The sequence below is a fragment of the Acanthochromis polyacanthus genome, chromosome 10, assembly GCF_021347895.1.
Source record: "Acanthochromis polyacanthus isolate Apoly-LR-REF ecotype Palm Island chromosome 10, KAUST_Apoly_ChrSc, whole genome shotgun sequence".
NCBI lineage: Eukaryota > Metazoa > Chordata > Actinopteri > Pomacentridae > Acanthochromis > Acanthochromis polyacanthus.
The window spans coordinates 25,759,064-25,775,921 of NC_067122.1; the positions used below are offsets into that span (position 1 = coordinate 25,759,064).

Sequence of the window (16,858 nt, forward strand, 5' to 3'; positions counted from 1 at the left end):
TTAATTTGACTGCAGAGATTAATTGACCCTGTTTGCATAGATTTTATGTTATAAGTGGGGCATATTCTATCAGTAGCTGAGCGTTTGTATGTCTACTGTATATACTGTTACTTTTCATATATCAGAATATTATTAGTATAGCCCATTTAATTTAACAGTCCTCTCCAGAGAGGGAAAAATGGGGTCAATTGTTTAATGTGAGCTGTGTTTTAGTTGTGTTTGTCATACAAGTGTGTTCCAACAAGCCTTAATATAACAAGGGCCGAGCATGGATTGTAAAGAGATTAGATTACACAATTTGTCTCCTGAGTGTATTACACCACAGTAATCAGGCCATCTCTCACTAAGAGAAACTGTAAAATTCAACAGTTTGAATGATCAAAGGATTACACAAATTATGAAGTTATTTGGCTGTACAACGTAGAGCATGTATGGAATGTGAGAGGTTAAAGTTGAATTTTTGAAACATCTGTTGTGTTGAGCCACTGCAGCTGTTTCAACAAAGACTGGATGTTTCCACGTTGAAGTAACGCCCTTGTACTGCTCTCATCCGATTTAGTTTCTGGCTCATATGTTACCTGCACAGTGATGCAACTTGGCAGGGACAATCTATGTATTTGGTGCTGATTTACTGAAGGGCTTCCTTTATTACCGCTAACAATGATGTTAAACTCACATCAAGTAAATGTAATTTCAAAACCAAGCGCAGCGGCTTCACTTTTGCTGCTTGAAGCACTTTTGAATGAGGCTAATGACACAGCACACCAAATAACACACACCATTAGCAAATTTCAATCAACTGTTTAATGTTGTAGATAAAGAATCTTGACGTGTAAATCAAATCAAAATGGGAATAATGCAAAAATTAATTTTCTCAAAGGATTTTTCTTACATTTGCATATACTAGTGTTTCAGTAACAATCCCATTTTAGAGAGGACCAAAATGAATCAAAGTAGAAAACAAAACGCATAAAACAATCTCTACCGATATTAGAAAAAACAGCAAACAGATTTTGGTCATTTTAATGCCTCAGACACCGATGCAGGGCTACTATGCGTTAGTGTGCTCAGCCACTCCAGGCCCTGGGAGAGCAGAAAAGCACAACTTAAATCCTCCCGGGGCTTCAGAACCCACTGCCTTCTCCTCTGGTCAGTGAATTATTTATCTCATCTTTGACATACCAAAAATGTCAGGCACCCAAGGTCCAATTTTGATTATCAATCACTCATACAAGGGTCAGGAGGCCACCATCGGCAGGCACTTGGACCACTGAAGAAGAAATGTTGTGTACATCTGACACGCAACAAAGCTGGTGTACAGCAGAACGGGGCTGTTCCTGCTGTGATGCCCCACAACACATCTTCACCTCACCAACAGAACATACTGGGTGTGTACAAACTGCATCCCAGCCGGTAAAAGTGCTTCCTCTCTCAATGTTTTGTACCTGATAAATTGCAAAACATGCAGACTTAGACTGGCCACTGTTACGACAGTGACGATGTTTGCAAGATTTGTCGTTTTAATGTGCAACGTTAATGAAGATGAAAGGTGAAAATGAAAGGCAGCGTTTACCAAGGTGCACATTTAACAGACAGACGCATTAGACAATCTTAATAACAGTCTCGATCAACACTTGAGGTGCTGAATTAACAGTAATAGGTCTTTAACTGGGGTGTTTTTGTAGCTCTGAGGTTGTCACTGGCCTGAATACAGTGGGAAAAAATGGGGCACTGGATAAATAGAATTGAATGTGTGAAACAACAGCATTTGGAAAGACAGTGCACTTGGCTTGAGGCACAAGTACAAACACACTTCATGTTTGTACAAAGTACAGAAGCTCCATTCTGGCAGCCATCTTCAACTCTGCAGGGTCTTACTGTCTCCTTCAAAGAGGGTAACTGAAGAGAAAAAGGCAAAGGTCTTTCAGGCACTGTAACGAAGAACCCACAACCCCTGTACGAGGCTTTTTCTACCTACTGATTATCTCATTTGGATGCAAAGTGATTACAATATTCTTAAGAAAAATATGCAGATAGATATCAATAGTAAAGGCCACAAATGATGGTCTGCTGAAGGAAAAAGATCTTCAGAATAATCAACAGCTTCCACTGCAAACAATTATTAATCACTCCAACTGTGCAAGTCTAGTTACATTTGGAGTGTGGACACTTATGTACAAAGAGAAGGTGTCAATGTGCTTTGTTATAGGTCTTAATTCATATCAGATTTGGTCTGTATGACACAACTCTTCACATTGTCACAGCCTCTCATATTTGAACTTCATAACTTATAGTGAGAGCTCCAGATTTCTATTTACAGGTCAAAGGAAGAGCGAGGACAGAAAAGAGGTAACTTGACATTCTTCGACGTATGCAGAAAGGTAAAATGGCTGATCACGTTATCCGAACTCATCATTCAGTATCGTTACTGAGAATGTGTCTCAAAAACAAGAAACAAAGAATTACGCAGCTATTGATACATGTTTTTTTGTTTTGTTTTTTGCTATTCTGGCGATTTCACTTGATTGAGGTTATAAAGCAAATCCCCCTGACATTCTCTCAGTGGCACTCTCTTCCTTCAACTCACTGACTCATAACTGACCAACAAGGCACACTTATCTGTGTGTGTCTGACCGCCATCCCAGACCAGACAGATCATTGGTTCGAACAACACACACACACATTCATTGAGATCCATATCATTACATTACTTTAAAAAAAAAAGATAGGGAGATTGCATGGTGTTGTATTATGATAGTTGATATTATTCAAGTACTCTTTGTTTGCAGCTCATAACACAATCCTTCGCCAGTGGACGGAGAGAGACACTGCCACCACTCCTCCTGATAATCTTTGCTCTCCAGTTCCATCACTTTCCAAAGTTGCCAAAGTCAGCAAAGGCATCGTGTTTGGGCTGTTGGACCATGGCAGGGTTCATCCCCATCCCCATCCCCATGGCACCAGGCATCCCCATGGTCATAGCTCCCTGTTGCATCCCCATGTTCATGCCCATGCCCATCCCCATCATACCCTGGTTGGGCACCATGCCCATCCCCATTCCCATGCCAGCACCAGGATGCATCATAGGATTAACAGGTGGTCTGACTGTTGTAGGTCCAAGACTCATACCGGAAAATCCCTGGGAGAGCATGTTGGCAGGTGCTTGGTTACCTGGAAATAACAGAACACACTTTGTGAATCAAAGTGTCAAATTTTAAGCCACATTTGACTGACAGGATTTTGAAAGGAATCCTGCAATTCATGTCAGATCTACTGATCCACTCACCTTGTTGGAGGGTGTTGAGACTGGGCTGGCTAGGCTTAGGGGGCTGCATGCCAGGGCCCAGGAAGTCCAGGCTGATGTTGACTGAATGATCTGACCAGGTGGATGGGAGGGATGCTTTGGCTCCTGCACCTTGCACAGCTCCTCCCTGCTGTGCAGGCTGGAGGGGCTGCATAGGCTGTGGTTGTAAAGGACCACCCATATTCTGGAGGGGCTGGTAAAGCCAGAGGTGCATATTAGCACAGATGCAATGTTAGAGAAAAAAAAATGCTAATTCACTCCAAAAATCACAGATATGCATACAGTGATACAGCGATAATCCACATTAAAGCTCCCACACTAAAAAACTGAAGTTTTTTCATAATTCAAGGCCCTAACCCTTTAACCTGACCCATTAAATTCTCATACTGTCAGAGCAATCTGCTCGTGTCTCCTTCACAACTCATTAAAACCATACCATCTAAAGTAGCTAGAGTACAAGGGGAAGTGGGATTCTTCAGAGTGAAACAAAGTATAAGCTTTTTTTTAAGTAGGTCAACAACCTTTTAACATAGAAATGCGGTCGACACATGTATGCTTTTGTTGGGTTTTCAATGTTTTTCTAACTCAAATCTCATTCTTTTCATTCTGTGTCAGTAACAGGAGGAGTGGGTAGTTAGTGGGCGGTCTCTGGGGGAGATGAGCATCTGGTGAGGCTGAGTGTTAACTCTCAACCATCAGGCTTATGCTCAGTCTTTCAATCACACAAGGTATGTCTCTATCAAACAAACTTGCTGACTGATGTGGTCAACAAGCAGCGTAAACTGTGTGCAAGTGGACGAATGTGTAAAAAAAACCTAAACTTTTGTGTTGGATTGTTGTTAGTTATATAGTTTGCCACACCTGTTATCCATTTCACACTTTATGTATCGTAGACTATTTTGCACAGAACAAGTCTGTGTTAGAAAGAAAAGTAAAAACAAACTGCACAATGTGCCCCAAGAACAGCTTCAGTGCAGCTTAGCTCTGATTCTCAGAGTCTCTGGAACTCTACTGAGCGGGAGTAACAATTCTTCCACAAGATATTCTGTCATTTGGTGTTATGATGGCAGTGGTGGAGATGCAGACTGCTGTTTAAGGCCAGTAATATACTTTTTAAGTCCACAAGGGTCCTTGTGACATACATATTGTCATCTCCCAAAGGAGCCTCCTAGCAGCTCAAAATCTGTGTCCATACAGACAGTTCACGCCGCAACTATGCCACAAAGACAGTAGTATGCTTAAGCAGAATACACAGATGCTGACCTACAGCACATGTACAGAATGGAGTCCTCCCTGTGGACTAGAAAGTAGTACAACAACAAACTACACCTTCGTGATGTCTGAAGCTGTCTGTGTGCAAGTCCACAAAGTAGTCTGATCAAAGTCTAACACATTGGCCCAAAATCTCCCACAGATCTTTAAATACGATGAGATTTGGTGATTGTAAAGCCATAGCAGGTGATTCACATCATTTTCACACGTAAAGCATTCAGTGTCTATTTGTGGCCTATGGATGGGGGCGATTTCACCTTGGAAAAGAAAACTCCCAGCAGGAATTAAATGTTTCATCACAGAATAAATATGATTACAGAACAACTTTATATTGATTTGCAGTGAAACTTCCTCTGAGGGAAAAGTGGACGAAACCATGCCAGCATAATAAAGCCCTAAGCCACAATTCACTTTAGGGGTCAAAGATCTTTCCTTTAAAGTTGTCCCCTGTCTGTACATTGAACCCAATTGATTTTATTTGTCAATACTGGTATCTGGGTGTAAACATGTTTAGGCTATAAACAGTGGAGAGAATGAGTATTTAAGGCCTCTCACTAACAACCACTGGCTTGTTGTGGTTTCTTGGGTCACTATAATTCTTATTGACAGGATCATTTAAGTTAATTCCAGACAAAGTTTCTGCAGTACAATAAGCACTTTTCAAACCATATTTGTATTTTAACACGGTAACATAGGCACGAGCCTGGCAATACCAACTTATCCCAGTTATACAAAGGCTGATTCAAAATAATCCTTTAGAATATTTTAGTAGAGTCTCTAAAATATATCAAAGTCCCTTTAAATCACTCAAATTGAATGTTATATTTTTATACACTAACAGTTACACCAACACATTTATCCATGGCTAAAGAGAATATACTCACATGATAACCCTGAAACGATCAGTTAAACTCTATATCTATGACAGTGTACAGCTATTAACTGCAGATATTTTGCTTCCACTTGAATTCCATTTATGCCCAATACAAGAGTCATGTAACGATATGTATATTAATGAATTATTAAAAGGGGATGCGTGTGTGAATAAGTGCAGCCATGCATACCTGTGACCTAGACTGTGGCAGGACTGTGGTGCTCATGCTCTGTGTGCTGCTCATGCTAAAGTTGAGGCTCTGGGAGGAGGTGAGGGACTGAGCTGGCACCATCAAGTCAAACAGGTCAGCTGAGGCAGGACCAGAGGCTGCAGCTGGGGCCGGAGCTGGGGCGGGAGCGGCGGCCAAACCTGCTGTCATGGCTCCAAAAAGGTCATTACCGCCACTGTTGACGGTCTGAGCAGATGCTGGCATCTGACCTCCGGGAAAGGCGTTCCATTCTCCAAAGTCTCCATTGGTGTTAGAGGCTGGTGCTGCAGGGACAAGAACGGAAAAACAAGAAGCATGAATGTCTATATCCACCATTTAAACAGTGATACTTCTACTGTGAGCTGTGTAAATGTCTAATATTTAACAAACAGAAGTCCCACTAGGAAATTTCAACCTGCTGTAGTGATAATGAATGAAAAGCTTCATCTTTGGTAAGGCCAGTTTATCCAAGATTCTCGGTGACCACTGGTGCCATATTTTAAATTTTCATTGAACTGGCCTGGCTTGCTGTATCTCTCACTCTCTCTGTCTCTCAGAGCCTCCTCCACCCCCACCAACTTCTTCCTCTGTCCCTGTCTCCTTGTCATCCATAACAGGAGTTGATGTGTGTCTGTTCTTATTATGCAGAGCAGGTAGCAGGCTCCATATGGCCAGGGCTCCCTCCCAGCATCCCTCTGAATATTCTAACAGTACGGCTGCAACAGGACAGCATAAACATGCACACACTAACAAAAAAAAAACCCAAACTCTTAAAACCAACCAGATCCAGAGGACAGCCCAGCAGAGGCGGCAGTTGAAGAGAAGTCAGCAAATCCACCAATCAGGTCTGCATCGAGAAACAGAAATAGACATGTCAATTTTAAACAAGTGAGCTCCAGGTGTCATTCTACCGTAGTTAGCATTCCTTCAGTGTCAGGAGTGGAGGAGGGAGGGGAGGGGTGGGAGCAGTGGATAGGTGGAGGAGACCAAACATCTGTTCAGCTCTCCCGCCCTCACCATCCACTAGGGACTCCTCCAAAAACATCTGGTGCACTTAGTTCCTATACATCAACTCCCTCCCCCTGCTGTCCCCAAAATCTGAAGCTAGTATCAGCAGCTGGGCACCGTCACTTCCAACACAGTCTAGTGTGTGCCTGTAGCCACTGTGGAGTTTCTTGTTTGTCATGTTGTAATGCTGAACTAAAACATGTTACTCCTGGATTTACTGGTGTCTGGTGAATATGGAGCTACTGGAAGACATATTTTTCCTTTTGGACAGAGACTAGTGGTTTCTCTAAGTTTCAAGTCTTGGACCAATTTATCTGCTGGAACAAAAGAAATGCAACTGTGCTATACCTGAGGCAGCAGGCTGACTGGGTGTTGTGTCCACCATTAGCAGGTCAGCTAGGGCAGTACTGGAGGGCTGGGGGGCAGCTGCTGGCTGGGGCTGGAATAAAGAACATCGATGTTTAAAAAAAAATACACTGCAAACAATCAAACTTGCATAAATAAAGTTTGATCTTAGTTTATATGCTCATATGTGCTTGTTGTACCTGTTTGGGGGTGGTATCTGGGCTCTGGTCTCCTGTGTAGTGGGCTGCAGCACCAAGGTCTACTTTCTTTGATGGTACTCCTCTCTTACTCCGCTTTGCTGTTGTCTCTGTTGCTTGGACAATCTGTACACTCTTGGTGGTAACAGTCTCTTCTTCATCTTTGAATTCTTTTCTCTGCTGGCCATTGTAGGACGATCGACCTCTGTCCTCCTCATTGTCGCTGCACGAAAAGTAACATGTCATGCCAGACGACCAGATGTTTTTCAGTAATGACGCAAAACCTTTTGCAAATTCAGTAACATTTTTGTGGTTTGCACCTTCAACTTTAATCTGGTGCCAATATGCTAATATTGTGGCTATGTCCAACCTGAATCGATCCGGTGAGTCGTCTCTGTCCTTCTTCCTAAATATGTTTATGGTGTCATCAATGGTGCTGCCGATTTTGTCGCTGATCTCCCCCAGTTTTTCACTGAAGGGGAATGGACCTTTATTCTTGTCCCAGTCGTCGTCCCACCTTCCTCGGCTGTCACTGGAGTCATATCTGTCCCCCGCTGGAGAGGGGGATTTAAAGTAGGCGGAAAAGGAAACAGAAGCATAGGACATTCATTTCCCTCCATGTGTTTATAGTTATGGTTTTCAAGGCATATAATAAAACAGTCACAGCATAAAGCGATTACATCAGTTCCAGCTGCCTGTATTCAACACTATTTCTGACAAATTATTGACAGACAGGGGGGTAAGGACTGTGTAGGGCTATGAACTTAATTAGAAAACAGAAGTATTTTGTGTAGTTAATTATAACTCTGTTTATTTTACTTGCTCAACTGAGGACTTACAGTAACCACGGAATCCCATGCTGTCAGACGACACACCAATGTATTTGTCCTTGTTTTTCTTTGCCTTTTTCCGTTCTTCCCTAAGCCTGTCATCATCCTGGACAAACTCCACCAACTCTTTCACCTTCTGACGCACATTCACACCTTGGTCCTTCCCATGCTCATCTAGTGACAGAGTTTTGATGACAAAGGAAAAAACATGAGTAATTTATTAGGAACTGTCCCAAAAAATTGACAGAATTTCATCACCTAATAATTTGTTTTAAATTTGTTTGCTCTTTTTCTCAAAAAACAGAGAAATCCTTTTTATTTTTCTGCTTTCAGGAATAGACATGCAAGGCGTTCTGTGTATTGAAGTACGACCGAACTCAGTCAAATGAGAATGCGCAATGTGAATTTGTTAGAAAACTTCATAAACAAGCGGCAACAGGAAAGCAGATTTGGACGTGGCATAAGAAGTTTCAAGAGTGTGGCAGGAACTCCACTCCCAACTTGATGTGTGCCACGTCACAAGCGGTGCACACATTGAACATCTGTGACAACTTTGGAACATTATAAAATTACCATCCCCCAGAATTTTGCATTTGAAATTTGTAGAATAAAACATTTTATGCTCAAAATAAATCTCATTAAGTATCATTTCTCCTGACCACGCAGCCACTCCGATATGGACATCTCAAATGATGTCAGTTTTTTTTGGGACATCCTGTATTAAAGACACATACACACACATAGAGGCGATACATATGAACATCTGGGTGCAGAGAACACTGAGCGCCCTTGCTTGTAAACAGAACCTGAAACAAAAACATGGCAGGAAGAGTGAAAGCAGATTTAGGGCAGTGCGTGTGTGAGGTTTAAGGGTTTGTGGACTAAGCAGTGCTTAGGGCGTCCGTTCATTCATTACAGCTCACACTGAAGCTATTGTTAACAAATACAAAACACTGCAACCCTGATGTGCAGAGAAGCCTCTCACCTGATCAAAGCAAAATTGAGAAAGCAAAGTGTTTTAGTTCAGCAAGTATGCTGAAGCAGAAAAATAAAAGATGCAGATGAGAAAGAGCAGAATAATACCTCACCTACAAAGTGGTAGCTTTCTAATGATCTAAGGTCATACAGATGTTCTCTGGCACTGGTTACAACCCTCTCCGATCCATTCCTGATTAGATGAGCCAACAGTAGCAGGGACTATGGAAAAAACACACACACACACACACACACACACACACACACACACACACACACACACACACACACACACACACACACACACAAAATTCATATCCTAAGTCTTGTTGGAGACAGTCTGACTTCAAACTAGAGTGAAGTTTTGTCCTGTGGATATCAGAATTTTTCCTCTCTGAACTTAGAGAATCAAAACCATTTGAGGGATTTTAATGTTTTGATTTAGGGTTGACTATCCAAAGTAGTTTAAATCAATCCACTTCAGAGAACTGAAGAAGCCTCTTGGATGAGAGGTGAAACACCTTCAAGGAACTTTCTATAAGTCCAGTGGATTGATTTAAACTACTTTGGATAACCATGACCTGGATGAATGAGAACCTACACAGATAGGGTCGACTATGTTTGTCTATTTTTAAAAAATCTATCAATTACAATACATGTTTTTATTTAACGCTAAGATTTGTTACCGATACCTGATTCTTGCCTGAAAGTAAGAGGCAGTGAAGTTAAAGTTTAAACCAAATGAAAACCAAATCTATGCTAATTTAAGTTGGGTCAATTCCAAAGTTTTAGGACTAATCAAAACTGTACTCAGCGGTAAGGCCTTCAAGCCTTGTGTCATAATTAAGCACGTGGGTTTGTGGGATATTGCAACAGTACTCTGCCACACCTTGTAGACTCTCCTCCAGTTCTTCTTGTTGTCCCTCAGCATGCGAGACCACAGCATGTTCATCACCTCTGGAAACTGCTCATACATGAAGGTGGCTCTGTTTACACAAACATTCACAGAAGACAAAAAAAGAGGGAGATATTTTTCTTTACTGATAAAATTTTACTATAGTAGTGCATTACAACTAACTTCTGTACCGGTTCTTCCTTAAAACAGCCTTTAGCTAAAGACTCTGCTGAACTACAAAACCCCAGGAAGTGAAAGAAGCATTTCAGGAAGTACAAGTTCATTTAGCACATTTGTGTTTGTATATCCACTGCATAGCAAAAATTGCAAAGATTAGGCAAATCAGTAGCAACGACATAAAAAAAGCAGTTGGCTTTCGAACAAGTCAAAGCAATCCAATGACATCAAACATTGTGGCTCACACAACCCTGCACGTCTAAGTTCAGTCTGCAGTATTGATGAACTTATCTCCGCTGACTATCAAAATTAATCATCCAAATGGAATTTTCAGACCATCTTTAATTGACAAGATATTAAGTGTACAGCAACACCAGACAGTGTTAAATAAAGCTGTTTTCTGGCACAGTACTGGATTTCCAGGTACACTTGGTGCCACATGTTGTACAATCCTACCAAAGGATGATCTATGCTGTCAATTCAAAAGAAGAAAAAAAATCCCCTGTCCCTTTAATATTAATCAAGTGAATATTTTTTTTCTTTTATTACTCTACCAAACAAACTAAATCTGGTTTTAAAATATTTATCAATCCATTTATCTGTGCACTAGTACAGACGGGTATTTATCAGCCACTCACTGTAGACAAAGTGAGAAAGTTAATAGATGAAACGTTGGCTTCGCTCCACATCATGTTTCTGTTTTATTTTACTTACAGTGCGTACTGCAGCTGTCCTTACAAAAGTATGCATGCAGCATGCACACAAACTGGGACATGCAATTCGTCATAATAATGTTCTTTAAGCTTTAACAGTCTTACTCATATATCTGCTACAGTATGTAATGCAAAATGGCCTGTCATCAGCTCAAGTTGTTTTATATTGAGACATATGTGACGCATTTTCCGCAGTGCAGAGCATTGTGGGTCAAAATAACCTGAAAAACAAGCTGGCTTGCATATTGCCAAATGCAGTCAGGTGCAGTAGGACATCCTGGTATTTTTGGCATACTGCACTGACATACTAGATATTAAGATATACTCAATTTTTTCCGAGCCATATTATGTAGTATTTTAGTATGAGTAATAGAACACACCCAGTGAACCACACCCATTCTGCAAGGAATTTTTAGCACCATTTATAAGGACTTCTAAAGGTAAGATAAGCTCCTTTGTGAAAACAGGCTCAGGGATATTTACAAACAGCAATAATGTTTTAGTGTTTTCTCTGCTTCCCTTTTTGCATTTTCATCTTCACTATGAAACAATTACTAAACTAAGACTGAGTCTCAGTGTATTTTCTGTCTCTCTACCTCCACATAATTATCAATGGAATATCAATAAATACACAACAAATAAAAGTTCCATCTACAGCCCAAATCTCAAACCACAACCAGTGCTTGCAGCATTTTGAATGAATGTTGCACTTCTGTTGTAGCAGTCATGTGGCTGAAAGCAATTCAGCACTGCCAAAAGTAGAACAGCAGCGTCTAGCCTACAGAAAAACGCTACCTTGGAAACAGGGACTTTTGCAGGCAAGGCCCAAAACTTTAAATAGGTTACCATTGTCAAAATGGAGATAAAGTTCCTGGAAATGCAGCTGAAAGGGACTTTGAGGTAGTCTTTCTGTGGTTTGCTCTTTTTAACAAATAACCTTAGGGTGTTTCAGCGGGACATGTTGAAGAACACAGTGTGTTGTTCTTACCTTGCAATTTCACTCATCTGCTGTCCTGATGGTCCCCAAGGGTCGTCATTGGTGGCCTCTCTGACCTTAGACTCCACCTCAGAGTAGTTCATCACCACGTTGGTTCTAAACAGTACAATGAAGGACAAAAACAATCTTCACTGCACAAACCAAGTGTTCAACAGGGTGTTTATTTTATTTAAAAATATCTGGCAGCCATTACAACCAAGAACATGGACAATAGATAAAAGGCGCTCTGATGACAGCCACACCCATGCACGTGTCCTTTTAGAGGCTAAAAGGACAATAGGGCGTGTTTGTGTGTGCTCTAAACCCAGCTGACATCAAAATCTAAAACAAGGAACTACACTTGCAAATGTAAATCTGCACCCATTATAAATATGTCAAAGAAGCAGAATCAAGAGCAATATCTGTTCTTATCAAAGGCTGTTCACATAACCACAATCATGATGACTGCAGAACGAACAATAGCAAATCCAGTGTGGCTTATATCTGTTAAATCAACTGATACTTGTGGCACTCTGTGACAATCAGCAGTTTGAAAGACAGAAAACTAATGTCTCTCATGTGTTTAGTTTGTATAGGAGGTGTGCCTAGACGCTGAGCAAAAAAAAAAAAAAAAAAAGATTTCTTAGGGGAAGAAATAGTCTAGTAATAGGAGGTGGAACCATTTCATCTGCATTATCGTCCGTTTACCTGCTTTGCATTGCTTGTCAAGGACACTTTTATGCAAGGTACTCTAAATTCCAATTTGACTATTCCTGATTTGTGAATAGAGATTTAATCATCAATCTGATATGTATTCGAGAATAACTGGATAAACTGGTTATCTGGTCAATTTCTGGAATGCCTGCTGCACTGGGAGCGGTGTATCCAGTTCCTAAGCATGGTCCCAGGAGCATGTGTCGCTGAGCCATTTTCCATCCCCAAAGAGCATATTCCTTTTTTGTCAGTTAGTTTACAAAAGAATGGCTTCTCACAGGATTACAGAAGTATAATGAATAACGAAACAGGCGTCTTATTTCAGATAATTAAACAGGCCCTGTCACAGTTTTAGGCAAAACACAGCGAGACAAACAAGGAATTTGAAACTTGCACCTCCTCATCCCTCACTACTGCCACATCGGCAATAAAATGCACAGGGCCTAAAAGAGCAGCATTGATTTGATGGTAGGGTTAACAGGGATACACCCTCTCTGTGGTTCTAAACACAGGCTGTATTACTGCTAAAAGCTGTGGGGTATGGTTACCACTCTGACAACATATGCTTTTTTGTAAAATTCTGTTAATGCCAAGAAAAGTATTTGAAAACTGCCATGCCAGGTAGTTTATAAAGACTGATTAAAACCAGTCTCTGAGTTGGATCATAGACTGCAGTAACTTTATGTGCTGAGTGGTACCAGATACGCATGAAACTGAAATTCAATTTTGATGAGGATATTCTTCATATAATACTTGGTTCAGTCCCAGACAAAGCTTTATATATGCTTGGAAATATGACCATCATAATGTAGTTCAGGATTGATTTCATATATCCTGCATTTATCTAGCTACACAGACGATACAGCTAAGACTATATTTTTGCATGAATGACAGCAAAAATTTCTGTAGTGATGCAACAGCTTATCTCTTCTCAGAGGTTTCTGCTGTCCTAGATATCATCAAGATAAAGCGGAAGTTGTGATACTCTCACAGTGACACACTATAACACAGATTTCCGCTGCGTTAGTGCTGCAGGTGTCAAAGCATTTCCCATGCAGCTACTCATGAACCCAACTGCATTGCATTTTTCACATAATTCCTTTTCTTATTAAAACAGGATGAAAAATGTTGCTTGCCTTTCCTGCCTCAGCAAAAACCTCAAAAATGTTGCATAATGCCACTGTCAGTGTAAAAAATGACTCAAAGTTTGTTCAAACATGTTGGGGAAAAAAAGCATTTCTGTCAAAAAACAGTTGATCATACTTTAATTATCTCAATATACAAGTTATTTCATCACCCACAATTTTAAATAAACCCAGAGGGTAATGACCTCCCTGCCACAGAATTACAGAAAGTCATAAAATGAAGTAAATCTTTTCCTTCTTTCTCCTACCTGTTACTAGAGGTGACACTGACAGACAAGTGCGTCAGAGGACTACTTCATGGTTAAACTTACAAACACACTATTCTGTCAGTTTACAAAATCAGTCATTGAACTTTTGATGGGAGTTAAAATTGTGCAATAGCCTACCACAGGCCTAAACTACAAAACAGCACGGTCACGTTTAGTCAGCAGCTGAAAGTAAACCTGAGCCCAAAGCAGAACAAAAGGAGCACAAACTCCAAAGTGTTGCCCAGATTCAGTGCTGTCTGGTAGAGGGGTACTAAATTACTGGACAAGAAGGCTTGAACTTACACCACCATCAAACTATGCAAAGAAAAGTGCACAAACAACAAGGACTTACTGTGTGTGTTTCACGTGTTTTATCTTTACAGTGCATCTGACAATTACTTGATTATCTCCTATTCAAGTTAAACTAAAACCTGATGGAAAGGTAAACAGAGACCAATAATCAATAATAAATAATCATATTTTTGCTGTTAAGGCAGCAGCTGGACAACCACCAACAACTTGCAAAACACTGCAGATAACTGGTCACTTATTAAACGTAATAAAGCAGTTCAGTTCTACAGGAGCTCTTAGATATCACAATACAGTGACAGATTATCAATGGGAAGCGATATGTCAGACATAATTAAATTGACTATTTATTTAGAGTAAGATTAAAGGGATAATAGTTGCCACAGTGATTTTAAAAAGCTACTGCACCATGATATGACGTTGGATGAACTTTGAGGTGTTACAGTGTTTGCTAGTTTCACTAAACAAATAGGTTTGGACGTAAAAAGAACAACCGTTTGGCTGGGAAGACAACTGTGATCAGGAAATGCGTTGTAAATCAAAGTTTAACGATTGATATAACTTACAGTACAGCTGCTGTAAGTGTAACTTGGCTACAAGTGTCATTACGATCACAGCAGAAAAATACAGCGTCCCTACACTAAAATAAGTTCTTAAAAATACTTCCAGACAGCGGTCCCCATACTAAGGTTGGACAGAATGTCCGTCAACGTATAACGCATAAACATTCCCTGTTGATTATTCAGTCGAGGAGCTGTCAAACTAGCTTAGCTACCTAGCCGAGGCAGCTAGCTGCCTCCACCGACATGCTACATAATTAGCTCGTTAGCTACAAGAGTTAGCTTGTACTGTCGGAGAAAACACTCGACCGACACGCTCAGTCGTATCAGAACACTGCAAATGCCACAGCACACTATCGAAACTAACAAGTAAAATAACTGTGACAAACACTGAGAACTCTTACTAAGGACAAACAGCGTTTGTAAAAGTCAGCTAACTAACTCGCTAGTAGCACACAGGCTAGCTAACTTGTTAGAGTGACGTGACGTCAAAGTTTTGGGTACGTGTCTCTTTCAAACAGGTAAACTACAGACACAAATAACACCGAACAGACGTGAAATAGTCAGGAGATACTCACGCTTTGTCAACCAGTTCCCTAACCTTCCACATGTTCAGCATTATGGCTCAGTGATGAGGGGCTCGAAGCCTCGGTGAAACTCTTTACTCCAGACGGACACCGACACCAAACCTTGAACTCTGGAAAGTAAACTATTCTTCACCTCCCTTTCAAGACAGGAGGCGCAAACGCACCAGCAGCAAACAGGAGTGCTCGCTACGGGAAATGCCCGTGTCGCGTCATCAAAACTGCGTTAAGGCAGCATTGGAGTTGTAGTTTCTAGTGAGTGCTCAGACACATCCACTGATACTCCAAGTATATGAACCTTTCACTGATGAAGAAGCAATGAACAAACAGCAAAAGTTATTAACGACTGTTAGAAGTTAAAAAAAATAACTGGAATAAAACAATTACATGAGGAATGGTGATATAGTTTTTTCTTTCATGTTTCTGAGGGCCCCCTCCATCACGGACCTGAGTGTTGAATATAGACCGTGTGAAAGTCTATTTCCATACAGCTTGTGGAGTGGAGATGATTGAATCAGATAACATGTAAACTTTAACAGTGGACAAAAACTCACAAAATATCGCAACTAAATATCTCTAAAATCCAAGATGTAGCGAGAATGTGGTTTTGAATACATAAAACAATAGGACAATAGGATACATGATGTAATCATTTGTACAGAACAGTAAAAAAAAATCTATAACAATTGACAAAATAAAACAGAGAAAGCATAAAACCCCCAAAATTACACATAAATACAAAAATTAAAAAGTTGCTCATAGGGTATCCCAGGAATTGTTGGATTTGTGTGGTTTACTTAACTCTAATATTAATATATCCAATCTTAGTCAGGTTCATCCCCATAATTAAAAATACTGTAGGGTTGTAACCTTGATATTTATTTTTTTAGGCTAATCCCTATAATTAAATACTGTCGGGTATCAGCATTAATATTTATTACTGTCATGTAATGTCATATTTTACCAAAATTTAATAGGGTCAGGTAAATACACACCAGAAATAACATTGTAGAATCTTAATCTCAACTATATATTTTTACCCTTGTCAGGTTATTTCACAATGCCAGTTGTATTTTTCCACTGGAAAGCACTTTGGTTGACTGGCTGTTGCATTAAATGTACTTTATAAACAACGGTGACTTGACATGACTTTACTAGATTATCAGGTGATGTATCATCTGATATTTTCTTTATTTACTAGCATCAATGGAAAATCAGTGTAAAAAGATAAGATAAAGAGCTAGGTAGCATTGAAATTGTACCAACAACAGTTTTCCATTAGAAATTGTAAGGATTTCATTCAGTGAAAATCTTTTTTTTTATATTGTTAACATTTCCAGAAGATTTTTTTTCCCATTTTTTTATGCCAGAGGACATATTCTGAGTGGAAAAAAGCAGACAACACTTTAGCAGAGCATTCCACTGTGAAACTGTGGTACATTGTTAACAGTTTCAAAAGCACACAGACTTTTCGAGTTTCATTTGTAACAAACCAAGGGAACCAGTGACGCCAGCTTCCGGGGT

General features: G+C 40.2%; 1 protein-coding gene across 1 annotated transcript; it reads right to left on the reverse strand.

Annotated features, from left to right (window-relative positions):
• Positions 1-789: 789 nt before the first annotated feature.
• On the reverse strand, positions 790-15,527 carry clint1a (clathrin interactor 1a). The gene is made up of 12 exons (XM_022214032.2): positions 15,329-15,527; positions 11,787-11,891; positions 9,903-9,999; positions 9,127-9,235; positions 8,048-8,212; positions 7,579-7,762; positions 7,212-7,431; positions 7,015-7,105; positions 6,440-6,505; positions 5,641-5,942; positions 3,287-3,497; positions 790-3,171 (listed from the first exon to the last, which is right to left on the reverse strand). The coding sequence occupies exons 1-12, from the start codon at positions 15,367-15,369 to the stop codon at positions 2,870-2,872; spliced, it is 1,893 nt and encodes a 630-aa protein (XP_022069724.1). The 5' UTR covers positions 15,370-15,527; the 3' UTR covers positions 790-2,869.
• Positions 15,528-16,858: the final 1,331 nt, after the last annotated feature.